Below are 22,041 nucleotides of genomic sequence, written 5' to 3'. Positions count from 1 at the left end.
TTTACCTGATCCACTCTGGTGAAGATTTTTTTTTTTCTGATAAAAGTAAACTGGTTGTGTTCTTGATTTTAGATATAGCCTATTAAATCAACATAGCCAATATTAACAATTGATTTAGCTGATCATAAAGTAAGCTGCCGTACAAATCCCAAAGAGACACGTTATGTTATTATTTTGCCATTGCATGTGTTACAGCCAAAGAGCTGAGACTTTATTTTTGTCAATTCTAGAATGCTCCAAACATTTTGTTTGTGTTTGACCAAAAATCAGATGGCAGGAGTTCAATATCAAGTTTTTTTAAATTTGCAAATGTAAAATACAAACAGAATTATATCTTTATTATATATTTACCATGAAGGATGAAATGGGAAATAATTAATTATTCCTTGCTTATAAAACATTTGTAGGCAGGCAGTCATTGTTCTTCTAGCCACTGGGGACAGCAAGTCCATACAACTTTACATTTCAACCATTTCCATTATAGTTGACCGAAGCGATGGATACCGGCAGCCTGCGCACGAGCCCACTTCTAAGCGCACGCACGTTTGGCGCCAAACGTCGCCTTCCTCCTTTTGCACACGTCCCGCTCCCTTCGTCCCGGACTTGGAAAGTCATATAGGAGACTTCTGCCATCTTGATATTTAAGCAGAAGACTTCGTTGGCTGAGTAAATATGAGCGAACAGGAAGGTTGGACGGCATAAATTTAAGTTATACTATAGTGACTTATGTATAACTATAACAAATCATCAACATGACGTTAGGCAGGTTGTTATGTGGTGGATTGGTTATCCAGTTGTGGCTGGCAAACGTGAGAAAGAGCTAACCGTTAGCTAACGTTGACTTTAATTGTTAATAAAACCCAATGTGCAATTGTAATGACTAATGCAGAGTTGTAAGACAGGGACTTACTGGTCAGTATCATCCTCCACAGCTGACTAATCTTTCAAATATAACAGTTAAGTGTGTGTTATTGCAATATTGTTTAAGCCATTAATGTTGTAAAAGGAAATAAAGTTTGCAATACCACTAATCCAGTTAATGTTAATGGTTAACGTTAGCTAAAAAAAATCTGCTGACAGCTAACGTTAATGAATAATATGAAGCTGCAAAGAGTAAACTTGCAAGTTCACTTTATTCCGGCCAACAGTTTATTTGCAATCCTGTAACTTTAGCTGACCGTGGACGCCTGGTGATGCATATTTAAATTACTTTACATGGAGTGACACCGTTAGCTAAGTTAGCTGTCATTAGCTCACGGTGGTAACACATTATCGGGGACAATAACTTTCCACTAATTTTATATTAACATTTCTTTTATTGAACAGGACTCGACATTGAAGACATTAATGTTAAACTCCTGAAAGAATGTACAGTTTTACAAAGCACTCAACAAATTATTCTTGATAATCCCAAATCAAGGTTGATATGGTGTGTTTGTATGTCGTGCTATCAGGTGGAGAAACGCCGGAGTGCAAAGTTGAACACTTGATGGGCAAATTAAGAAGGCTGCAACAAGGTTAGTGTTTGACTGACAGGGTTTTATAATACACGTTATGTGCACAGTGTATGCCATAAATTACTTCACATAAAGGTTAACATTAAGTAGTTGTTAGTTGACAAGGAGGGTAACGTTAACTGTTTAGGTCTGTTCTGACCCAATAGCGACATCTTTCGGAGAAAATGAGTTTTGTTTTACGTTAGTTACAAATTATACACTTCCTTCTTAAATGTAAATCTTTCTGCATGGGACATTTAGATTGAATTGGTACTTTATTTGTAACGTAGAGTAACACATTTCAGTCACGCGAAAGGTACAACGTGAAATCAAGCGAAGTCACTGCCGCGTCCTTCCGTCTTCGTTTTGAAATGTTTTCATATCGGCACTTATGGTCTTAATAAATATACGTCTAAGTAATGTTTCATGTCATATTATTAATTTTATGTCCTGTAATCCATTACATTTGCTGCGTACATTTAAAATTGTAATCACGAAAACGGTACGTGGATCGACATCTTGACATGTTGTTCGTCTTTGTGTAGTTCTACTTCCGCATCCGGTCGTAAATCGTGTGGACTTTTTCTTGAATTACACTATCATAAAGTGTTAAACGAGCAGTGGGTTGCATGTAGCTTCTCTTATCGAGGTAAACGCATTATTCACTATAAAGAGTTATTCAACACAAGGGTCTGGAATTGATGGAAAGCTTCGTAAACGTGCACCAATCAGAGAGCTGCTTGTGCCTTCTGTATGCTAATTAACACGCGACTCCCGTTCGATTTAACTGAAATAAGAGCCTACAGAACCATAATCGTAATGTGGTGAGAGTAAACGTCTAAGTTTAAACAAAACACGGTAAACTACATGTAAAAAGTGAAAGCTAAACACAACCTTCAGAACATCAAACCGTGAGTGAGAACACTGCACACAATGACCATACCGGTTCGTACGCCTGTTACACGCCATCTTCAGTGAGGTACATCCTTACCTGTTACTCCCTACCAAGGAGTATCAGAGCATGATGAATGGGGAATCATGAGATATGATTAATATCTCCGTCTTTTAGGGAAAGCAACACCCTACTAGATCCATTCTGATTTACAATGTTAAATAAAATGAATATCGGCATTAGCTCCGCAACTCATCTTAATGTAATGGCTCTTTTGTATTGAGCTTATGGCAGGTTTATGATAAATGATGTCATTATGTTAGTTCACGTAGCCCTAATTATTAATTGAACTGAAATAATTGCTCACAGTTACAACCACTCTCGTTATGGGTTCTGATCAAAGGTCAGAAGGTTAAACTACAAGTAAAAAGTATTCAGCTGAATACAACCATCAGGCACACCCGCAGTAAGAGTGCTGTATCTACTGATCATAGAGGTTCTGTCACTATCTACGTGTTATCTTCAGTGAGGTACATCCTTACCTGTTCTCCCTACTAAGGAGTATCAGATCATGATGAATGGGGAATCATGAGATATGATTAAAATCTCCATCTTATAGGGAATGCAACAGCCTATTAGAACCATTCTGATTTGTTATGTCAAATAGTAAATTGCAATAGGTAGTACTAAGGAATTTACCTTAAACGAAGATTTACTGCAATGTGAAGTAGTAGTTTGGTTGTTTCAATCTTATATCAGTGATGTTCAGGTTTTCTGCAATCTCTTAACTAATGATGTCTAAATGCTAATTGGCACACCACTTATTTTTGATTGACCTGAAATAAGGAAGTAGATAACAATAATCGTAATGGGTTCAGATCGAAGGTCTGAGTTTAAACAGACTGTGAACTACATGCAAAAAGTATTAAGCTGAACACAACCATTCGAACATTAAACCGTGAGTAAGACCGCTGTACCTACTGATCATAGAGGTTCGGTCACTGTCTACGGCGCTATCTTCAGTGAGGTACATCCTTACCTGTTACTCCCTACCAAGGAGTATCAGAGCATGATGAATGGGGAATCATGAGATATGATTAATATCTCTGTCTTTTAGGGAAAGCAACACCCTACTAGATCCATTCTGATTTACAATGTTAAGTAAAAGGAATATAGACGTTAGCTCCACAACTCATCTTAATGTAATGGCTCTCTTCTATATTGAGGTTTTCCTGCATGTGTTTGATAAATGACGCCACTATGTTAGTTCACATAGCCCTGATTTTCAATTGAACTGAAATAATTGCTCATAGTTACAACCACTCTCGTTATGGGTTCAGATCAAAGGTCAGAAGATTAAACTACAAGTAAAAAGTATTCAGCTGAATACAACCATTAGACACACCCGCGAGTAAGACTGCTGTACCTACTGATCATAGAGGTTCTGTCACTGTCTACGTGTTATCTTCAGTGAGGTACATCCTTACCTGTTACTCCCTACCAAGGAGTATCAGATCATGATGAATGGGGAACCATGAGATATGATTAATATCTCCGTCTTTTAGGGAAAGCAACACCCTATTAGATCCATTCTGATCTTCTATGTTAAGGCTAAGTTTGGAATGCTCCCATTAATTTTCTATCCTCTAAATGGATGAAATGGCATGAGGAACAACACTATGACATCAGAGTGATGTACATTATCATTGTTGAGTGACAGTATCGCTATGACATTTGACTAATACCCTTCTTATAGGGATAAGCAATACCCTATTAGATCTATTCTGATTCTCTCAAGTTAATTATTACATTGAATTCACTAATAAGGTATCCTGTGTTACAGGGAATATATCTACATTTAGAATAGCGGTAAAGTTTGTTCTGTCATATTATAGAGTGAGAGCCAATTAACACACATCTTCTTTTAGATTAAACCGAGATATTATCTTATTGAACAATAATATTAAAAGGTTAGGATTAAGGGGCTGCATTTGAAGAAAAGATGGTAAACTACATATAAAAAGTTGAACACAACCTTTAGAACATCAAACCGCGAGTGAGACCGCTGCTTATACTGATCATAGTGGTTCTTACGCTAACTATATGCCATCTTCAGTGAGGTACATCCTTACCTGTTACTCCCTACCAAGGAGTATCAGATCATGATGAATGGGGAATCATGAGATACGATTAATATCTCCGTCTTTTAGGGAAAGCAACACCCTACTAGATCCATTCTGATTTAGAATGTTAAATAAAAGGAATATAGACATTATCTCCACAACTTGTCTAAATATAATGGCTCTCTTTTGTATTGAGTTAAAGGCAGGTTTTCCTCCATGCGTTTGACAAATGACGCCACTATGTTAGTTCGCATAGCCCTGATTTTCAATTGAACTGAAATAATGCTCATAGTTACAACCACTCTCGTTATGGGTTCAGATCAAAGGTCAGAAGATGAAACTACAAGTAAAAAGTATTCAGCTGAATACAACCATTAGACACACCCGCGAGTAAGACTGCTGTACCTACTGATCATAGAGGTTCTTTCACTATCTACGTGTTATCTTCAGTGAGGTACATCCTTACCTGTTACTCCCTACCAAGGAGTATCAGATCATGATGAATGGGGAATCATGAGATATGATTAAAATCTCCATCTTATAGGGAAAGCAACACCCTATTAGATCCATTCTGATCTTCTATGTTAAGGCTAAGTTTGGAATGCTACTAAAATGCATTATCCTGTAAATGGATAAAATAGCACAAGGAATAACACTGTGACATCAGAGTGATGTACATTATGATCATTGCTTCAAAATATGTTCAATACTTTAAATCACACTTTTCTGTTTCAGGTAAAAAAGCCCTGGAAGAAGGAATAGAAAAGATGATGTCTGTCAAGGACATTTTGCAGAACGAGCTGACAACTTGTAAGATACTTAATCAGTTATATATGTTATTTTTTTAATCACATATAGCACTCTTAAAGACATTTGTATATTCATAAATGTTTACTGTTGTAAATTCTAACTCTGCACTGTTGTTTTGACAGTACAAACTGAAGCTTACAAACTGGAAGGAATCCTTAAAGAAAAGGAAGGTACTGAAAAATAAATGTATAATTGATTTTCGATGCCACGCAAAGTTCATCAGTATTTGATCTGCTGTTAAGACATAAACAAAAATGAATGATCGACGAGCCGTGGTGTTTGTTTCCAGAGTTGTGCAGGAAGCTGCAGTTTCAGTGTGAGGACGTTGACAGGTGAGTTCCATACTAACCAGATAATAAATATGATAAATATTTCTCCAAATGAGTTCGCTCGAAATAAATTAAATAGTTTTATGTTCTTCGTTTTGTGAGACCTCATTTGTTTGTTCGACATGTATAACACTAGATGGCAGCAACGTGTCAGAATCCTCAACATTTTTACCTTGTGGTCCAAAGTCATATCTTTCCTGTATTTTAGATTTACTGTGACATGTTGGATTGAAGTCCTTCCATTGGTACTGCATATAAACACATTTTTCATTTCTTGCTCAATTTTCTATTTATATATCAGTAAGTAATTTTGAAACTTTTTTATTTTAAAATTAGACTCCACGTTTACTCAGGTAACACAAACAAGAAATGTTTGTGATTCCACTCTAGATATAAAGATTTTTAATGATTTGTTCTCTTGCCTATATTGACCTCGCACAAGGGAACCCCGTTTCACGTACGTGGCTATCTGAGTTAGCCGGATAATTTTCAGGATAAGATTACATAGATCAGATTACATAGACCCGGCTTTTCTGTTCTCTTCCTCGTTGATGAAGAAGCGACATCAGCTGGATTTACTATTATTATTTTATAGGGAAATAGTTCTTTGAGATCGCAGAGATCCGTTATCACATCACAATGACTTCCTGTACGAGCGCTATCGATGCCGACAAGGAATCATTTATGTACAAGACCTCGAGCCGTACTCAGTGAACAACGCATGCTGCAGCCGAGCATCGACTGTACCACAGACCGTACAGTTGTTTGATGTTTTGACAAGTGTCAGCGATGCAGAGAACATCTGGAAAGGCTGTTCGTAAAGATGTTCCATGTTTCACTGCATAAAACGTTTGGATTTCTGATTATGAATAATACATACATGCTGATCTGCCCATACACAGACTTGCACACATGTCAAACTCCTAGTTCTATATGGTCATCTACACATACATGTATATACCCGTATATATGATACATAAGCACTTACAGTACATATATCCTCATAACTATTACTTTGTATAAATGAGATACTCTTTGGGCTTGTTTTTATCTACTTGTTCTGCAAGAGATAATTATTTTCGCTAGCAAGATCTCATTCAATGATGCCTTCCATTAACCACACCAAACTACAAGTTGTAATGTAAGTGAGCCAGTTAGCCCGAGAGGCTAATTCCCATCTGCTGTCCCTGGCCAGATGTTTTTAAAGCAGCCTAAAATCTCAAAAGGAAATGGAATTAAAACTTGTTGCAAAACAATATTTTGCGATGCTTCTTGTCTGACCTTAGCAGCGGTGGCCCAGTTATATTTTGCCATCATTATTCAATTCAATTCAGTTTATTTTCTATTGCCCAAAATTGCAAAATTTCCCCAGAGGGCTTTACAGTCTGTACACATGCAACATCTCCTAGCCAGAAAAGCTCACATCGGCACAGGAATAACTCACCCCAAAAAGAAAAACCCTAAGAGAGAACAGCAGCAGAGTGGGATCCCTCTCCCAGGATGGACACACTGCAATGGCTGTCATGTCTACAGAATAAATAAGGTAAAAGATGTACAGTATGTTCAATTCCTACGATGGGAAAGATTCAAATATACATATTATGGTATTGAACTATCATATGCATTCATGATCACCTCCTGCTTGTCAGTGGAGGGAAAAAGAGACTCTTCCTTTGACTTTATTTGCCGTTGTCCTGTTAGCGAATCATGGTTAAGGTGATCGATACTCCCCCCTTTTGAGGTAGGACCCCCAATTATCCTGATGACTGACGTCTGTTTCGAATTAATGAGACTGAGCCTTTGAGAAACCCGGATAGCCTGACATCAACCATCGGGTTGACTTGAACTGGCTAATAGGACATTTGTTGAACCACGTACGAGGAACGGGGCCCAGCTCTACTTTGCACACAAGTTTAGGTGAAAGGAAGGTTCCGGTGGAAGTGTTTACATTTGTATGGTGGTTAGTGATGCTTTCATGTGTTTTCTGCAGGTATTTGAAGCAGAACAAGAAAATCGAGGAACAGCTGGATAAGTACCGATGTGAAATCCAGGAATTGACGCTTAAACACCGAAAGCAGCGGTACTTATTAGAAATGCAGATCAAATTTCCTTGTAAATGTTAATGACATTTTTTTATAACGCCGGCTTTGTTTTTGCAGTATGAAGTTTGAAAACCAACTTTTCCAACTGATAGAGCAGCACAAGAATCTGCACTCTCTCTATGTAAGTTTGTTAGCTTTGTATAAAAATAACATGGGCATCTTTATTTTTTACCAACACCTCTAAAACAGAATCATGGCACACAATGTGGATTCTGCTATTGACTCATAACATACAAATTGTTACTTATAGACCCCAGAAAGGCTCCCAGAGGAAATAGCCAGTGCTGAGAATACAAAAAGTCAGCTGCTGTTAGCTGGTGAGTAGCCTCGAGTGATTTACGCCCATTCTTCTGCAAGCAATAAAACATCGATTCATGAACATGAAAGTATGTAGTGTTTCTTTTTCTTTACCCAACCCCTCTCCATCGGTCTTCTTCTGTAATTCCAACAGAACAGATGAAGTTGGCCCAGCTGCACCGTCTCAACGAGGAGCTCGTCGAGATGGAGAAACAGATATCAGAGTGAGAGTATTGTTTGGGTATTTCGTAGAATCCTACTCCTACATTTCCTCCACAGTTCGCTTTAATCTCAGAACCTGAATCCTCCCAAATTTTGGCTTTGGGGTTGCATCAGTTCAGAGGATGCAGCATCCCGCTGAACCCGGTTCTGTGAGGCATTGGAGAAATCTGCAATATTTTCCATTTTGTGGTAGATTGTGTTCAATTGCAGCAGTACCGACCTGTACGCATATGTTCCTGTGTTCATCTTAGTTACATGTTGTGTATTTGTTAAATAAAAGGAAATAGTACAACCATTCAATACAATATACTTGCATACTGTATAAATGTACACACAGCCAGATTCAACTTAATGTTTAAAGATATTTAATGAAAGACATTTTTGCAGAGTTTCAAATACAATTTAATACTATCCGAGGTCTCATAAAACAACAACACATTGACCTTGTGCAATGAATTTCCCCCCACATAATGCCAATTGTTTTTTACAGACCCCATACTTACACATCAATTAAAATAAACCCAAGGCACTTTGAACGTACAATGACGATTGTCCACATCCTTTTGCTATGTAGATTATTAACAAGCCCCTTTTGAAATAAATATGTACATTATAATCTCGTATAGAAAACAGTGTAACCCCTGAAGTGTCAACATGGTGATCGTCCCTTACGTACTGTCGAAAACACATTGAACGGTTTGAATCCCTCTCGAACAGCCTGGAAACGGTTGTGTGATTGAAGCTCTGTTGCACTGGTATTTACCGAGCAACAACGGTGTTATCAGCTGTGTGTAGGGCGTAGGACTCAGGAGCTAAGGGACTTACGTAAGGCAGCAGGCGGTGCTTCTTCCTCCCTTTACAGGTCATGACTAATTTAAAAGTGAGAAGTCAAAGAAACCAAACTGGGGCACATTCTTTAGTCCAATCTGTCTTTACTTACACAAAACTAGCACACTTTTATTTAGAACCCCACTCCGCCCACCACTAGGGACTGTATGTCCCTCTCTGAATGTTTTTTGACATCTTCCACCCTGAGAAGTAGGTTCACAACCCCCATGCACGACACAAAGGCATGCGACCCTCTGCTTTAACATCACAATTATACATTTCTGATTTTCTTCTACCGTTTCTTTCATTAACTATGATCTCATATATTTGCCTTTAAATTCTCAACCTTTATCAATTCTTGGTCTGATTTTATAACTCTTAATCTTCTTATCTTTGATATCCATTCTAGGTTAATAAGTGTCCCCTCTGGCACACAGTGAATCCACATTCACTTTCAAACAATTACCAGCATTGCACAACAATGGCGTTGTAAGTTGTTTTTTCAAAGACATGGATCAATTTTCTTTCCCGCAGGTGGGTTGCGTACAGTCTTGCTTTCAGTGTCTCTAACTCCCTCAGCCACGTTCATACAAGTTGAGTTTGGGGTGAATCGCCCTACCTTTATTTCCATTTAGTAGAACATTAGCCGGCGTGCAGTCTCAGTCACCATATACGGTCAAAGTCATACCAGATCTTGGCACGCAGGCACATTCCAGACCCAATGACTTTGGGTTGTTTTTAGCATTTTCATCTATTGTCTTTCAAGTTTTATTGCTTCTTGTTAAAATCCATGTGAGGCAGCAAAGTCGAGCCGCAGAGGATCTTCGGTTGTGGTGTTGGCACATACGGGCAATGGGTCTTTTTGATCATCTGGCACAGAAAGTCTCCATTTAAAAAGGTGGCCCTCCACCTTTCGTTATCCCAAGTTATTCCCCATCTGTTGACAGAACAACAGGGATAAAGTTTAATGAAACAGTGTATGAGCCCCCACATTAGAGGCCTTTCCCTCCTTCTTTCTACTGTCACCATTATGAGGGTATATTTAAGCAGTCTACCACTAAATATGAAAAAAATGTTATTTAAAATATAACAACCATAAAGTTGTACTAGACTTCTAAAAAAATCAATGAAAATGATATTGTTCACCAATATTTATTTTCAAAAGTGAAAACAAACACTGTCAACATTAATTTGTAATTATTTTGGAATAAACACTAGTTCAATTACACAAATAACACTATTATTTTTTAAATTATGTAGGCAATCTTAAATATGGAAACCTATTAACACAATGTATTCACATTTGAATGACGTATTTCCACTTTCAAACCATAATAAGGAATTCAGAAATGTTGTGCAAACATATCTAATAATGTTTATAGCTCAGAAAGTTATCCTATTCATACAAGTGTACTGTATCCTGCTGTACCTGATTAACTCAACAATTCAGGATTTATATTTGAGCTTTTTGATTTAAATAATACGCGTCGTAATTGCACTAGTTCTTTAAACCTAGCGTTCTCTTTCCCAACCACACTGCGAACATCCTGTTCAGTGATACACTACCTCAAAGCGGCTGTAGACCTTCTTCTCCTTCCTCATACTCTCCATCCTCTTCAGTAACCCCTCCCGCTCCTGGACGTTGGCGTGTGGATTCAAGAAACGACTCTTTCTGATGGAGTTTTGTCCCTCCAGCCCCTTCTCCCCGCCGTCACCATCCCGGTCCCCTCCCGGCTCTTCTCGCTCCAGTCGGTTCTTCTGGCTGTTGGCTGAGATCTGCTCCAGAATGACTTTGGTGTCATCTCGCAGGTTGCTGCTGTAGAGGACGGAGCTGCTCTGGCCCTGGTATCGAGATGGGCCCGACGCGCCAGTCAATGTCTTGTGATTGGCTGAAGTTTGGTCCGTTGCTGATGAACTTGGCTTTTTGCTGGAATCGTCAGTGGCCTCTCTGACGGTGCTTATGCTCCTGTCGTCCCCGGAAGATTTCTTTTCTTTGTCCTTGGGCCCCAGGAATCCCTTTAGCCTCTGAGTTTGCTTCTTTAAGAAGTCCAGTGTCTTCCCCTCACCCTTCCCTTCACCAAGCGTATTGATGGATGTGCTAGATCCCATTACATTGTGCAGTCCTTCCCTGGATTCGTCATGTGTCGAAGTTGAAGAACTATGAGAGCGGCTCTTTTTCAGTTCACTCTTTTCTGCATCCGTCGCGTCTGTGGTCAAAATCTCTTCACCGCAGGAACGACGAGGATTAAAGGGTTTGATCTTTAACGGATCCCTCCTAAATAGCTTAGGTGAAGGGAGGGGCTTTAGAGACTTGAACATGTCCTTCTTTGGAACCTCAGGTGCACTTTCCTCTTTAGGTGGTTGAGTTGTCTCCGAAGGTCGCAGGTGGCTCGGCTTGCCGATTATGGGTGGTTTAGAGGAACTAATTGAAGATCTGCGAGTGAGCTCCATCAGTTTTGCAGAGATGTCCATCTTCTTCGGTTCAGGCTCTGCTGAGCTAACAGAGGCAGCTGGGATCGTAGTTTTTAGGGGAGGTTTATCGGAAAGGTCTGGCTTTTTTTCAGCAGGCTCTGTGGCTTTAAGCGAGGACTCGACCTCCATTTTTGAGGCTTTTCTTTTTTCATTCAGGTCTTTGAAATACTGCAGTCTATTGGCTGGGTCATTTATATTCATCTTCTTTCCCTCTTCGTTCGTTTTCTGAGGTTCTTCTTTTGCTTCAATCTTCAATTGAATCTCCTGTTCCTCTTGCCGTCGCTCTCTTTCCTCTTTTTCTTTCTGCCTCTCCCTTTCTTCATCCTTCTCTTTTGCCCTTTCTTTCTCTTTCTCCTTCTCCTTTTCTTCTGCCTTCTTTCTCCACTCGAAGGGCTCACGAGGCAATTGCCGTCTCTTCTCCAGGATCTGGGCCACAATCGAGGAAGTGCGCACTGTGTCCAGCACTTCGTCTTCCTCTGTTGCTGCTTTTAGGCCGAGGCTACCACTGTGCATCTCTGCTTTGGAAGATGAGAATATGAGCGAGGAACGCAGGCGAGAGCTACGCTGAAGGAGTGGGTTAACACGTGTACGGAATGAATCGTGTTTGGACAGGAGATCTGGTTTATCCTTCACCTTTACCTCTACACCCACCTCCCTTCCTGCAACCCTTTCTGTTTCTCTCTCCTGTTCCCTCTCAGCCTCCTTGGCTTTTTTGTCCAGTGCAAATGATTTATAGTCACTAACTATTTTGGTTGGGCCATAGTCTTTGTTGTTGCCCTCGGGTAAGTTGGGCTTTCCATACCGCGGCCTAATGGTATCTGGTCTGGGTTTTGGGGGAACATCTGGTGGCTCCCTTGTTCCAAAGCGAAGAGCCAAATGTTCAGTGGCAGTTTGCTGCTGAGAGGGTGGAAGATCTTCAAACGCATCAGGCCCCAAAGGTTGAGTCAGACCTTCCTCTCCAGTGTCCTCATAAGCGCTTAGATAAGATTGGATTCTCCAACTCCTCATGCCTTGCCTAGCACCGTCATCTTCATCATGCTCTTGATCTGATGGTTTGGTAGGTTTCTTCTCCGGCGGATGGGGCTGCGTGGGTGAACTCAGGCAGGCATATGCCTGACCAATGGTTCCCCTTTTACTGGAAGAATCGCCTCCATACCTCCTAGCCAATGGAGGTGCCAGGTGTCCCTCAGATCCTCTCAAGTCCTCAGAGGACAAGAAGCCATAGTTTCCTTGTGGTGGCTCTCTATCTGAGCGATAGCTTGAATTTGAATACTGGTCAATGGGGAGTGGTGAAGGACGACCTCGAAGTCTGTCATGGTGTCCTTGGCCAGATCCCGGCCCGGGCCCTTCATTGTAGTAATGGCTACTTTGGGTCTGCTCCCTGTAAGGAAAATATACTGGTTTATAATGATTTGATTATACATATATTGTGATGTGTACTTGTGATAGTTCTGGATAATTCAAATTCCAAACAGTCAAAGCTATTTAAGGTTAAGCTACCTTTGAAAATGGGTCTCATCCAGATTATTCATGACTCTTTGCCTCATATACTGCCTCGAAGATGAGTAGTTTTCCTGGGTCCCCTCTGCATAGCTGTGCCTGTTGTAGGCGGTGTTACTCATCTCCATTTGTCTGGAAACCAAGGACTTCCCCTGCTCCATGTATGACTGCTGAAGACGAAACTGTTGCTGGGAATATTTTCCGATTGTAATTCCTGGACCAGGTTCAATGGTGTGACGAAATGGATCGGCCCTTTGGAAAGGAAGCGCGGGGTTACGATCGGGGTCTGCATAGGGGTAGGCAGCTGGAAGCTCAGGCTGCCTGCGGTAACCTACGTGGTTACGCAAAGACTGGGTCCTCTTCAGACCGTACTGGCTGCCCAAGTAACTGCTGGTGCTGCTGGAGTCAGATGGGGTAAGTGCTCTGTTGAATGGGTCAATGACTAGAGGCTCTGACTGAGCAAAGAGAATGCGAAACTCTTCATCAAAGGAGCTGACCAGCTCTCCAAGGAAGAGGTGGGCGATGCAGCGGTGGATCTTCTCAAAGGACCACATGAAACTGTAAGAAAATAAGAAAGAAAAGTGCAGGCAAATAAAGTCATTACATTTTGAGTGTGAATGGCTAGGGAGTCTTGAGAATTATATTAAGAGATAATGAATACAATTGAATGGCTCACCTGTAGTTGCCACTGAGTACAGCTTTGCAGTCAGCAAGTAGGAAACGATCCTTCACCTGCCCCTTAAATGATTTCCCGGTGCAGGAATAATAGGTTATTCCTGCTACAGTTCTCACCCGCACCATCTGTCAAAACGAATTCCAATCATGTCAATAACCGATGCAAACCTTGGTAGAAATCACGTGTTATAAACAACTAAGAAACACAATCAATGCCAATGGATAGCCAAACTGAAGGCCTGATATTTAGAGGAAAAGTGAAGGCAAACTCACAGGATGCATGTCCAAGTTGACTTTGCAGTTGACGACCATAGAAACAAAGTGATGGGCTTCCTGCTCATCCAGCAGAATGTAAACTGGAATGTGGCGGGCAGCTGCTTCCAGAAGATCCGCAAAAATGTCAACATCTGTGAACGTGTCCATCACCACAGCAATAACCTGAAGCAGAAGAGCAAGTACACAAGAAAACGTGTTACATCATTCAATGAAGTACTCAATGAGGACATCTCTCCCTCGTTCCTCACTCAACCTCATTGGGTAACAAAATACACTAAGCCTATTTCAGGGCACATGTACAATTACAACTGATTCTCAAACTAAGAAATGAGTCTACATGGGAATGTCACTGCACTCAGTGTATCAGCAATTAAATACACATTAATCTTTGCTAAAGTTACACTTTAAACAAGGTGTAGAAAGACAAGATGTCTTTTCTTTCATGTGCATGTTAAAACACTTTTATGGAGAGTCACACTTGTAAATTGTGTCACAGATGTTAAAGAGATGTTTTCCCTGAACAAAAAGACAAATGGAGGCAGAATAACCACACTGCCCACCACACCAAAAGGGGAATTATATGTGTATATGTGAAATATGTGAATTATAGTTTAAATCAAGCCAAAGGCCAATGAGGTAAAATTGTTTCTGAAAGGGAGTGTTTTTGAAGTTGACATTGGCAGATAAAAAGTCAGATTAAACTAAGAATGATATAGGTATAGCAATACCTACACATACACTAGTCACTGCCAGCCCTTTTTTTATTCAGGAGATACAGTTTGATTTGAACTGTACATACTGATAAGACAGAGCAAGAGGATACTTGTTAGTAACAAATGGTGTGTTAAATAATGACAGAGGTGTTTCCCACCTTTCCACTTTTAGACTACCCATGAAAAGTATGGTATGTGCTTCGTGGACCAAAGCATACATGGACAGATTTGTTGTCGTACACTGAATAAGTGTGTGTTAATGACCGTGAGAGACTTTGATCTCAGAATCAGATGCTGCTTTTGTCAGTAATGACAGCTGAAAGCAAACAGGACATGCCAGTTTAACTACAGTTCACCCTCCCTTTTTTCTTACTTGGCGTGCATTCTTGATGAGTCTCCTGGCCTGCATCTTGATGCTTGGCATGTCTGGGTCGGGAGGGTTGACCAGAGCAGTGACCTCCGTGGGCCCCATGAAGCTTTGCTGTGGCAGCGGCCAGCCCAGGTCCAGCCCCGGGGCGTCCATGTCGGACTGCATGGGCCAGTATGTGTCGGAGGAGCCATCGACATCCTGACCTGCCTCGTGGTACGTCAGCTCTGGGACACCGGATGTCTGGCTGGGCGTATGGATTGTTGACTTGATAAATTCAATTTCTGTCTGGGACAGAAAACTGACCAAGTCTTCTTTCTGGAGGAACTCAAAGTAACCCTGGTGTAACAGGAGACACACCAAAATTCATTAAACCAATGCGTCTTTTTAAATATTTATTGGTTTGAAGTACAATTTCATAACTGGCGTTTTACCTGTATGTCATTTTCTATCAGAGCATCAACAGCTAGGCGGTACTCCTCACGGTAATGAGGGCACAGGTAGTTTGGGTCGAGGGGGTTATCACCGACCGATGAACTCTGAGATCGGTGTGCCATGGTTGGAGAAGGAGTAAGGGGTCAAAGGTCAGGGCTCGGGCGAGGAGATGTACCTCCTCGCGAGGAACGTGTACCTGTGCGGAAGAGTCAGAAAAGAAAACGTCAGTGGTGGATAGTTATGTTGGTAAATTAAAAGAGATGCACAATGCTATTAACACAAACAAATTTGATCATTACAGGTGTTTTAATAAACTCAAAGACAGGTACACAAAACTATATTCAGGGGTGAAGTCACAATTCTTATGTAGTTGCAACCAAACAACACAGCACTCCTGCGTCTGTCTTATACAATACTCGTAATCCAACCAAATATTCCACTGGCCGTTGAGAGAAAGAACGCGTAGTGTAAGGATACACAAGAAGACAGACAGAGTCTATTGTTGCAGAAGCAGGAGCTTGCACGGGGAGTTTAACAAGTACACTTTTCCCATTAACACACCTTTGGCGGCACACAATACAACATAGTTATATTCCAGCAGACGGTGAAAGTTTTTAACGTTTTTCTCTTTTTTTTTCCAGCCAAACGGCACCTTTCTTAATTCACGAGGCAATTTAATGTAGTTGAAGAGAGAAATCAACAACTCAATTATAAGTGGGTTTGGACCTTATGTTTCGATGATTCATGTTTATGGTTGCCATTGATATTATACAGAGAACTGATTGTTCACTCAAACTCAATCTGCCTTGTGAGAAAACTACATAACAACAAGTCATGTAACTCACAATGGGAGTATGAGAATAGGACACTCAAGTAAGTGAGAGGGAGGAGGAAGAAAGGCATTTGGAGGTGTATGGACAGGTTCTCTCATCTCTCGGCTCAGTGAATCCTCATGCCGGTGAGTCACACATCATGTCGCTACTCGGAACTCATGCTGAAAAATTCAGTCGCAGCAACCGAATTGACATGTGAGAGGATGACGACGCTATTTGTTATTCCATGACTGACCAAATTTAAGGTAGTGCTGGGAAAATTTTCAATTACAAAATTGTGAAAGTGCAAATGTTTTGTTGAGAAAGAGAAGACGGAGAAGTTTAAGAATTACTTTATAGATCCACCGATTTTAACAGCCCAGTTCGATATTCTTCACATTATTTGTGTGCGGAGGAATCTATTCATCTCCCTCTTACAGTCCAAAAAATACAATACGCTCAGTTTGAAAAACAAGATGGATTGAAGGTAAAGACAACAAAACTTAGAAATAATAAAAACGGTATAATAATAATTATGACTGCAATTGTTTTTATTATCAATTCATCTGCAGATTAAATTAATGTGTATTTGTTTAAATAATTTTTAGTTGATCATCAAAAACGATCCTGTTTATTCTTTTCAGTAATCAAAAGTAAATGACTCCAATCCTTAAGGCCGACGGTGTACCCGGTACTGACAGAAGCACCATCAGCCGAGCCAACCAGGACTCACTTCACCCCGAGGGCTTCACACGGGAACTAGTATGTTCAAGTACGGTTAAACACGTAGACATTAAATCTAAGCACTCTGCATTTGTCCCTCCTGAACACGTGGTCAATACAGGAAGTGTTTCTGACTGTTGATACATCACCACGGAGATGCACAATCTTAGGGACTGTGCATGTTGACAGCAGGTGCATGATCAATAAGGGTGTGTGAGGCTTGTGGCCTCAGTGAGTGGGTGTCGATGTTTTGTTAGGTTGAACCTGCTGTTGAAGTGCGCTACGTGTTTTCTGTCAACTTGTTTGCACACTTCAGAGATCGGTGATGGCGGCAAAAGGCCCCAAGTCCTAACCAGTAAGAGAAGCTGGCCTACTCAGAGGCCTGGTGAGTCACTGGGCAGCTCGGCCTTTTCTAGCCTGGGGATAACTTGCAACATGCTGCTCTCTGATGATTCATCTGCTGGCAAAATGGCTGACGTCCAGACATCTCCTGACGCAGTTGGAGCCGTGGACGTTGGCCCTCTGCGGTGGGCTGTTCCCATTTAAAAGTTCCATAGCGGGCAGCTTGACTCACGCACCGCTTTCATTGAACGTTTTTTACGCCTGCCCAGTTTCCAATGTGGACGAATCTCAACTCCTTTTACTTGTTCTGTTCATTGTTTCAAGGAGTGTTGCCTGATGTTTTTAATTATGAATTATGCCGAGGCAGCAGTAGAGAACATACCTGAGGGCTTGTGATAACAGCAATGAGCTGAGAGGTGTGCACCTGGCTGTTCCCCTCGTCATATTCAAATCTCAGAAAAGCTGGCAGCCCTGTGCGGCAACACAACAACCGCCAAACAATGACAGTGCTTTTCAAATCATTAAAACGTTGAACTTACTGCATTCCCTTTCCGCTGCAAGAATAACTAGAAACTTTCAATTATTGTTATTTGTATCTTTTCTTTTACTGTGGAAAATGATGAGGAAGATTACCACTAAACGCAAAATATAGCCACTTGTAAAAAACTGATCAAAGCAGAAAAAAACTGGCTGATGATTAAAATAGTGAACCGGTGAAAATCCACCCTGAGGTTAATGTGACATAAGTATGTGACTACAGAGCAAAGTGGCACTAAAGGGAGCCTGTGACCTTCTCACTCGCCCTGGTGACCTCTAACGAAGCAACAGAAGAATAACACAATGTAAGAAGCATGGAGGACTTTCTCCACCTTGCCTGGCTGACCGGTGGGATATTCAAACCACGTCTGCCTTGTTGTTATAACTACAGAGAGCACCAAACCGAGGACAGCGACACGATGATAGGGATCTTTCTCCCTCTTTCCTTTCTCTCTGTTCTTCCCTTCGTCAAAGCTTTCTGTTTGCTCCACAAGGACAAACCTGCCCTAAATGCACCGCAGACAAATCCAGTTTAAAACATAAACCACCACAGGGCGGGCGGGCGGCAACCCGCTGCAGCACTTCGAAGCTGATGAAACCCCATTTTCTCATGTATCCAATGTTTGCTCACCAACTGTGTAAACGGCTCATTCGCCGCATTCCGACCATCAGAAGAGGGAGATAAATATCAAGCGAGGAGCTGAGGGGAGGGGAAAAGGTTATCTGCCTCAACATGTGAATATAAGAAACGAGCCTCAGGGCTCCCAAAAGTGTTTTCTGTTTTTTTCTCACTTTTCTCTCACACTGCACGTACGCATGCGTATGAACACTCCTCACTAAACAAACGCCATGATTGATCCGGCGTGGCTCCTCGGTTGGTTCATTACTTTCAGCCATTTGGTTTAAATGGGGTAAGAGTTGAATACCATAAAACAAGTTTGAAGGGAAGAGCCACTAATCTCCTGGTGCCCCTGTCAGAACCTTTCAGTGCCACTTCAGGTTAACGCACACAAACCTCAAGCTGAATGCAAACACAGAGCACCACTTGTCTTTCTGCGTATCATCACACTTGTTGAAATGACTGTGGAAAGTCACACAAAAGACAGCACAAGGTCAGTTGAATGTATACTGCATCTAAGGATGAATGGCAGCAGATATCCTCCCTTATACTGGCTGTATCTTACAGAGCAGCTCTGCTAGAAAAACAGGTCCACTGCAGTTCTCCGCGTCTGTTCCACCTCCATTAATGTGCGCGGCGCTCTTGGGTGTAGAAATCCAACAACAAAAGCTTAGAAATGCTTCTACTTTGCATCTCATCTCCCCAGGAAGCGCACTATTGCTCATACATGTTTTACAACGACAGACAATGGCCCCTTGTAACCTTTACAATGCAAACACAGCCATGAATGGGATGTAGCCTTGGTCATACTGCTAGTGTGACAATATGAAATCTATAATAAGAATCACACGTCCAGAGACTTGCCACAAAAACAGGACAGGCACTAGAAACCTTTACCCCAAAATTATAAACACATGTTGGACTATTCCTATGCAGTGAGTCACGGTGCGTGCATCAATAGATGCGTGTTTGGAACAAAGCTGTAAAACATATATAATATGAGCCTATAGATTGAGGCCTACGACATGAAGACGTGTGAAGGGTGTCTTGCTTGCTCAATACAAAGGCGAGAACCTTCTATTATCTCATCCATACCTCTGAATTAGAGGGATGTCAAGTTAGCCTCATGACGACCTGCAATCCATGCATGGCGTTATGCAACCAATGCATTGAACATGCTTGTAAAAGTGTCTCTGCCTTTTCAATATGTATTGTATTTGTCTCCTCTAGGCCGTGCAATACAGTTCAAAGGGCAGCAGTTAGTCAGTGTCAGACAAGTTGGGGCCTTCTGTCTGCTCAGGCTATATAATAACAATACTGTTCAGGTTTTGCAATGACGGGTCCTCTGTGAACCTCAGGCTGCCGGTGGGAAGAGCCACTGATCACCTGTCTGATTCACTGATATATGTATATATAATAGACTGGCACACAGGACATATCCCACCAGGATGGGACACAGTACAATAGATTTAAAACTAGCATACAGTTAGAGCATAATAGAATAGGATCTGTCCCTACATAGAGCAAGAAAAAGCTACAATGGAATATTGTACGAATAGCACGGATATGGTATAAGAGAACATAATAGGATTCACAAACCGGACACATTGCAATATAATAGCCTCTCTGTACATATTGTCCCTTTGCTCCCCCCCATCTGCAGTCCGGTCCGTACCTCCTAACTTCGCAGCAGCGCTCCGTCTCCTCGCTTCTCGCTCGGTATTCCTCACATTGGCCAACAACTCCTCCCCAAAAAAAACTAACAAAAAAAAAAACCCTCGACGTGCACAACCTCCGCTGCCCAACCAGCCAGGACAAGCGGGGGACCACGGAAGGCCTCGGGCGGGTGTGGGGGGGGGGGGACCGGACTCCCGGGGACCGGGCTGCTCGCTTCACGCTGCGGGGCGTAATCCTCCGGAGCCTCGGCCTCACGGGGAACCGATCAGCGGGTCTGAATGAGGAAGGAGACGCGGCTCCCGGCTCTTCCTCCCGTGTGACTCCTCCCAACAAAACACACACACACAAAAAACCGTTGATCGCTAGAAACAGAAAGACCATTGGAAGCGGACTGCACACAGGCACTTCAAAAAGAAAAAAGCGTGGGCCTTTATGTCGCTGCTGCAGATTTGGGCTTTATTCGCCTTTGTGAAGTAGAAGTTGATCCAAAGCCTGATTTTTCTTTAGGACTTTGTTTCAACTGTCTTACTTTCAAATTCCCTCTTTTGCACTTACTCTTACTGACTTCTTTACAAAGTTCTGCATTTGTTCTGTTTTGTTTTGCCACCTTATATTGTCTTTGTCACATTGAATCAGTCCTGCAGGTTCCCTTTCTATGAATTCTTCTGCAGACTTCAGTACTCAGTTTGTCCTTCTTTAACATGGAAAGCACAGCATTATAAAGGCCGTTAAGCCACAGTGCAGGTATAAACAGACACAGTGTCTATGTATCATCTGTAGTATATAATGGATTTGGCCAATTGTTTTCAGGTCAATGAAAAAGGTTAATATGTCGATGATACATTTTTTGGCATGACCAAATTAATTACACCATTTATTGATTGTGCAATATCGACTAGTAACTACTAATTATTTACTTTTAACTTATTTTATGTAAGATTATATCTGTGTGTCACTCACTTGCTCTCAAATACACCAGGAACCATGACATTAGCAAAAGGCACATTACAGGTAAAAGTCCATGCCACCGTGTGCTTGCGTGTGCACACTTTGTGTGAGTCGTCCTTTGTCCTAAAACGTGTCTGCGAGACAGAACGCGCCTTGTTTCACTGCCCTCTGATAGAAACGCACTCATGAATATTGTTGTGTGTTCAGTCCTGCTGGAAGGTGTGGCTCCTGTTTGAACGCGCCAATGTGCTCGCGAGCTGTTACTCACTCAAAGGAGCCGTATTTGACATGTTTCCCATGTTCCAAATGAATGCAAATGTGCAACTCTCAGCTTGACAGTGATATTAAATGAGAGTTGGGTCTTTGCATACAAGTGAGAGGTTATTACAAGTAGACGTTCCACCTCCATTAATGTGTGACCAGTGGCAGCGGAGTAGTCTGATCACATGACCACGCCCTGATAACACCCATGAGCAGGTATCCTGGCGCTGAAACGATGGGTGCGCCCGTTCTACGGAATGTGCTTAAGGCATCTTACCACACCCAACATTTTCCTCCCCCCCCTTCCTCTCTCTCTATCTCTCTATCACCCTCCTCCCTCTATGACTCACCTGGCGGCCAGGTGTACAGGTGTACAGGTACGGGCAGAATCCAGACAGCATCTAAATCCTGGCATGTATCTCAACCTGGCTTGCAGAGGGCGATTTGAATTCCAACAAGATTTATTGTGGCTGTTCAGAGTCCAATGTTGACCATTTAAATATACACGGGGCACAAACACAAGCCAGAAACCCCCGCAAGCCAAAAGAGTTTTAGTGTATCTTTCTAATAAACTTGGTTTATCAT

General features: G+C 41.6%; 2 protein-coding genes and 6 non-coding genes across 9 annotated transcripts; 7 read left to right on the top strand and 1 right to left on the bottom strand.

Moving 5' to 3' along the window:
• The first annotated feature begins 447 nt into the window (after positions 1-447).
• LOC120826138 (synaptonemal complex central element protein 1) lies at positions 448-8,576 on the top strand. Of its 2 annotated transcripts, XM_040188141.2 has the most exons (9): positions 448-688; positions 1,455-1,517; positions 5,247-5,321; positions 5,444-5,491; positions 5,611-5,653; positions 7,641-7,730; positions 7,810-7,873; positions 8,003-8,069; positions 8,204-8,576. In XM_040188141.2, the coding sequence occupies exons 1-9, from the start codon at positions 673-675 to the stop codon at positions 8,275-8,277; spliced, it is 540 nt and encodes a 179-aa protein (XP_040044075.2). In that variant the 5' UTR covers positions 448-672; the 3' UTR covers positions 8,278-8,576. The 2 variants fall into 2 exon arrangements, with proteins under 2 accessions (XP_040044075.2, XP_040044076.2); XM_040188142.2 differs by lacking the exon at positions 448-688 and having other exon boundaries at positions 1,291-1,517.
• Positions 2,465-2,597, top strand: LOC120827131 (U8 small nucleolar RNA). The gene has a single exon (XR_005713357.1). It is a non-coding gene; the product is annotated as a U8 small nucleolar RNA (small nucleolar RNA).
• On the top strand, positions 2,908-3,039 carry LOC144383613 (U8 small nucleolar RNA). Its single transcript, XR_013451041.1, has one exon. It is a non-coding gene; the product is annotated as a U8 small nucleolar RNA (small nucleolar RNA).
• LOC120827120 (U8 small nucleolar RNA) lies at positions 3,405-3,537 on the top strand. Its single transcript, XR_005713347.1, has one exon. It is a non-coding gene; the product is annotated as a U8 small nucleolar RNA (small nucleolar RNA).
• On the top strand, positions 3,853-3,985 carry LOC120827108 (U8 small nucleolar RNA). Its single transcript, XR_005713336.1, has one exon. It is a non-coding gene; the product is annotated as a U8 small nucleolar RNA (small nucleolar RNA).
• LOC120827133 (U8 small nucleolar RNA) lies at positions 4,498-4,630 on the top strand. The gene has a single exon (XR_005713359.2). It is a non-coding gene; the product is annotated as a U8 small nucleolar RNA (small nucleolar RNA).
• LOC120827132 (U8 small nucleolar RNA) lies at positions 4,955-5,087 on the top strand. Its single transcript, XR_005713358.2, has one exon. It is a non-coding gene; the product is annotated as a U8 small nucleolar RNA (small nucleolar RNA).
• Positions 8,577-8,619: 43 nt separating the features above from the next.
• On the bottom strand, positions 8,620-20,576 carry fam83hb (family with sequence similarity 83 member Hb). The gene is made up of 8 exons (XM_040188130.2): positions 20,246-20,576; positions 15,537-15,733; positions 15,109-15,441; positions 14,020-14,184; positions 13,748-13,872; positions 13,072-13,629; positions 10,666-12,952; positions 8,620-10,036 (listed from the first exon to the last, which is right to left on the bottom strand). The coding sequence occupies exons 2-8, from the start codon at positions 15,657-15,659 to the stop codon at positions 10,016-10,018; spliced, it is 3,612 nt and encodes a 1,203-aa protein (XP_040044064.2). The 5' UTR covers positions 15,660-15,733; positions 20,246-20,576; the 3' UTR covers positions 8,620-10,015.
• Between the last annotated feature and the right edge of the window lie 1,465 nt (positions 20,577-22,041).

This window comes from Gasterosteus aculeatus, chromosome 10 (genome assembly GCF_964276395.1).
Source record: "Gasterosteus aculeatus chromosome 10, fGasAcu3.hap1.1, whole genome shotgun sequence".
Lineage (NCBI taxonomy): Eukaryota > Metazoa > Chordata > Actinopteri > Perciformes > Gasterosteidae > Gasterosteus > Gasterosteus aculeatus.
This window is presented reverse-complemented; position numbering and strand designations above follow the sequence as displayed.

Excerpts from the sequence above, each read along its gene's own strand:
- LOC120826138 (XM_040188142.2), top strand. The coding sequence starts at position 1,427 with ATGGTGTGTTTGTATGTCGTGCTATCAGGTGGAGAAACGCCGGAGTGC. Across the intron at positions 5,654-7,640 it reads CAGTGTGAGGACGTTGACAG|GTATTTGAAGCAGAACAAGA; the intron begins GTGAGTTCCATA and ends TGTTTTCTGCAG. Across the intron at positions 7,874-8,002 it reads AGAATCTGCACTCTCTCTAT|ACCCCAGAAAGGCTCCCAGA; the intron begins GTAAGTTTGTTA and ends TGTTACTTATAG.
- fam83hb (XM_040188130.2), bottom strand. The coding sequence starts at position 15,659 with ATGGCACACCGATCTCAGAGTTCATCGGTCGGTGATAACCCCCTCGAC. Across the intron at positions 15,442-15,536 it reads TGATAGAAAATGACATACAG|GGTTACTTTGAGTTCCTCCA; the intron begins GTAAAACGCCAG and ends CTGTTACACCAG. Across the intron at positions 10,037-10,665 it reads AGGTCTACAGCCGCTTTGAG|ATGGGGAATAACTTGGGATA; the intron begins GTAGTGTATCAC and ends TTCTGTCAACAG.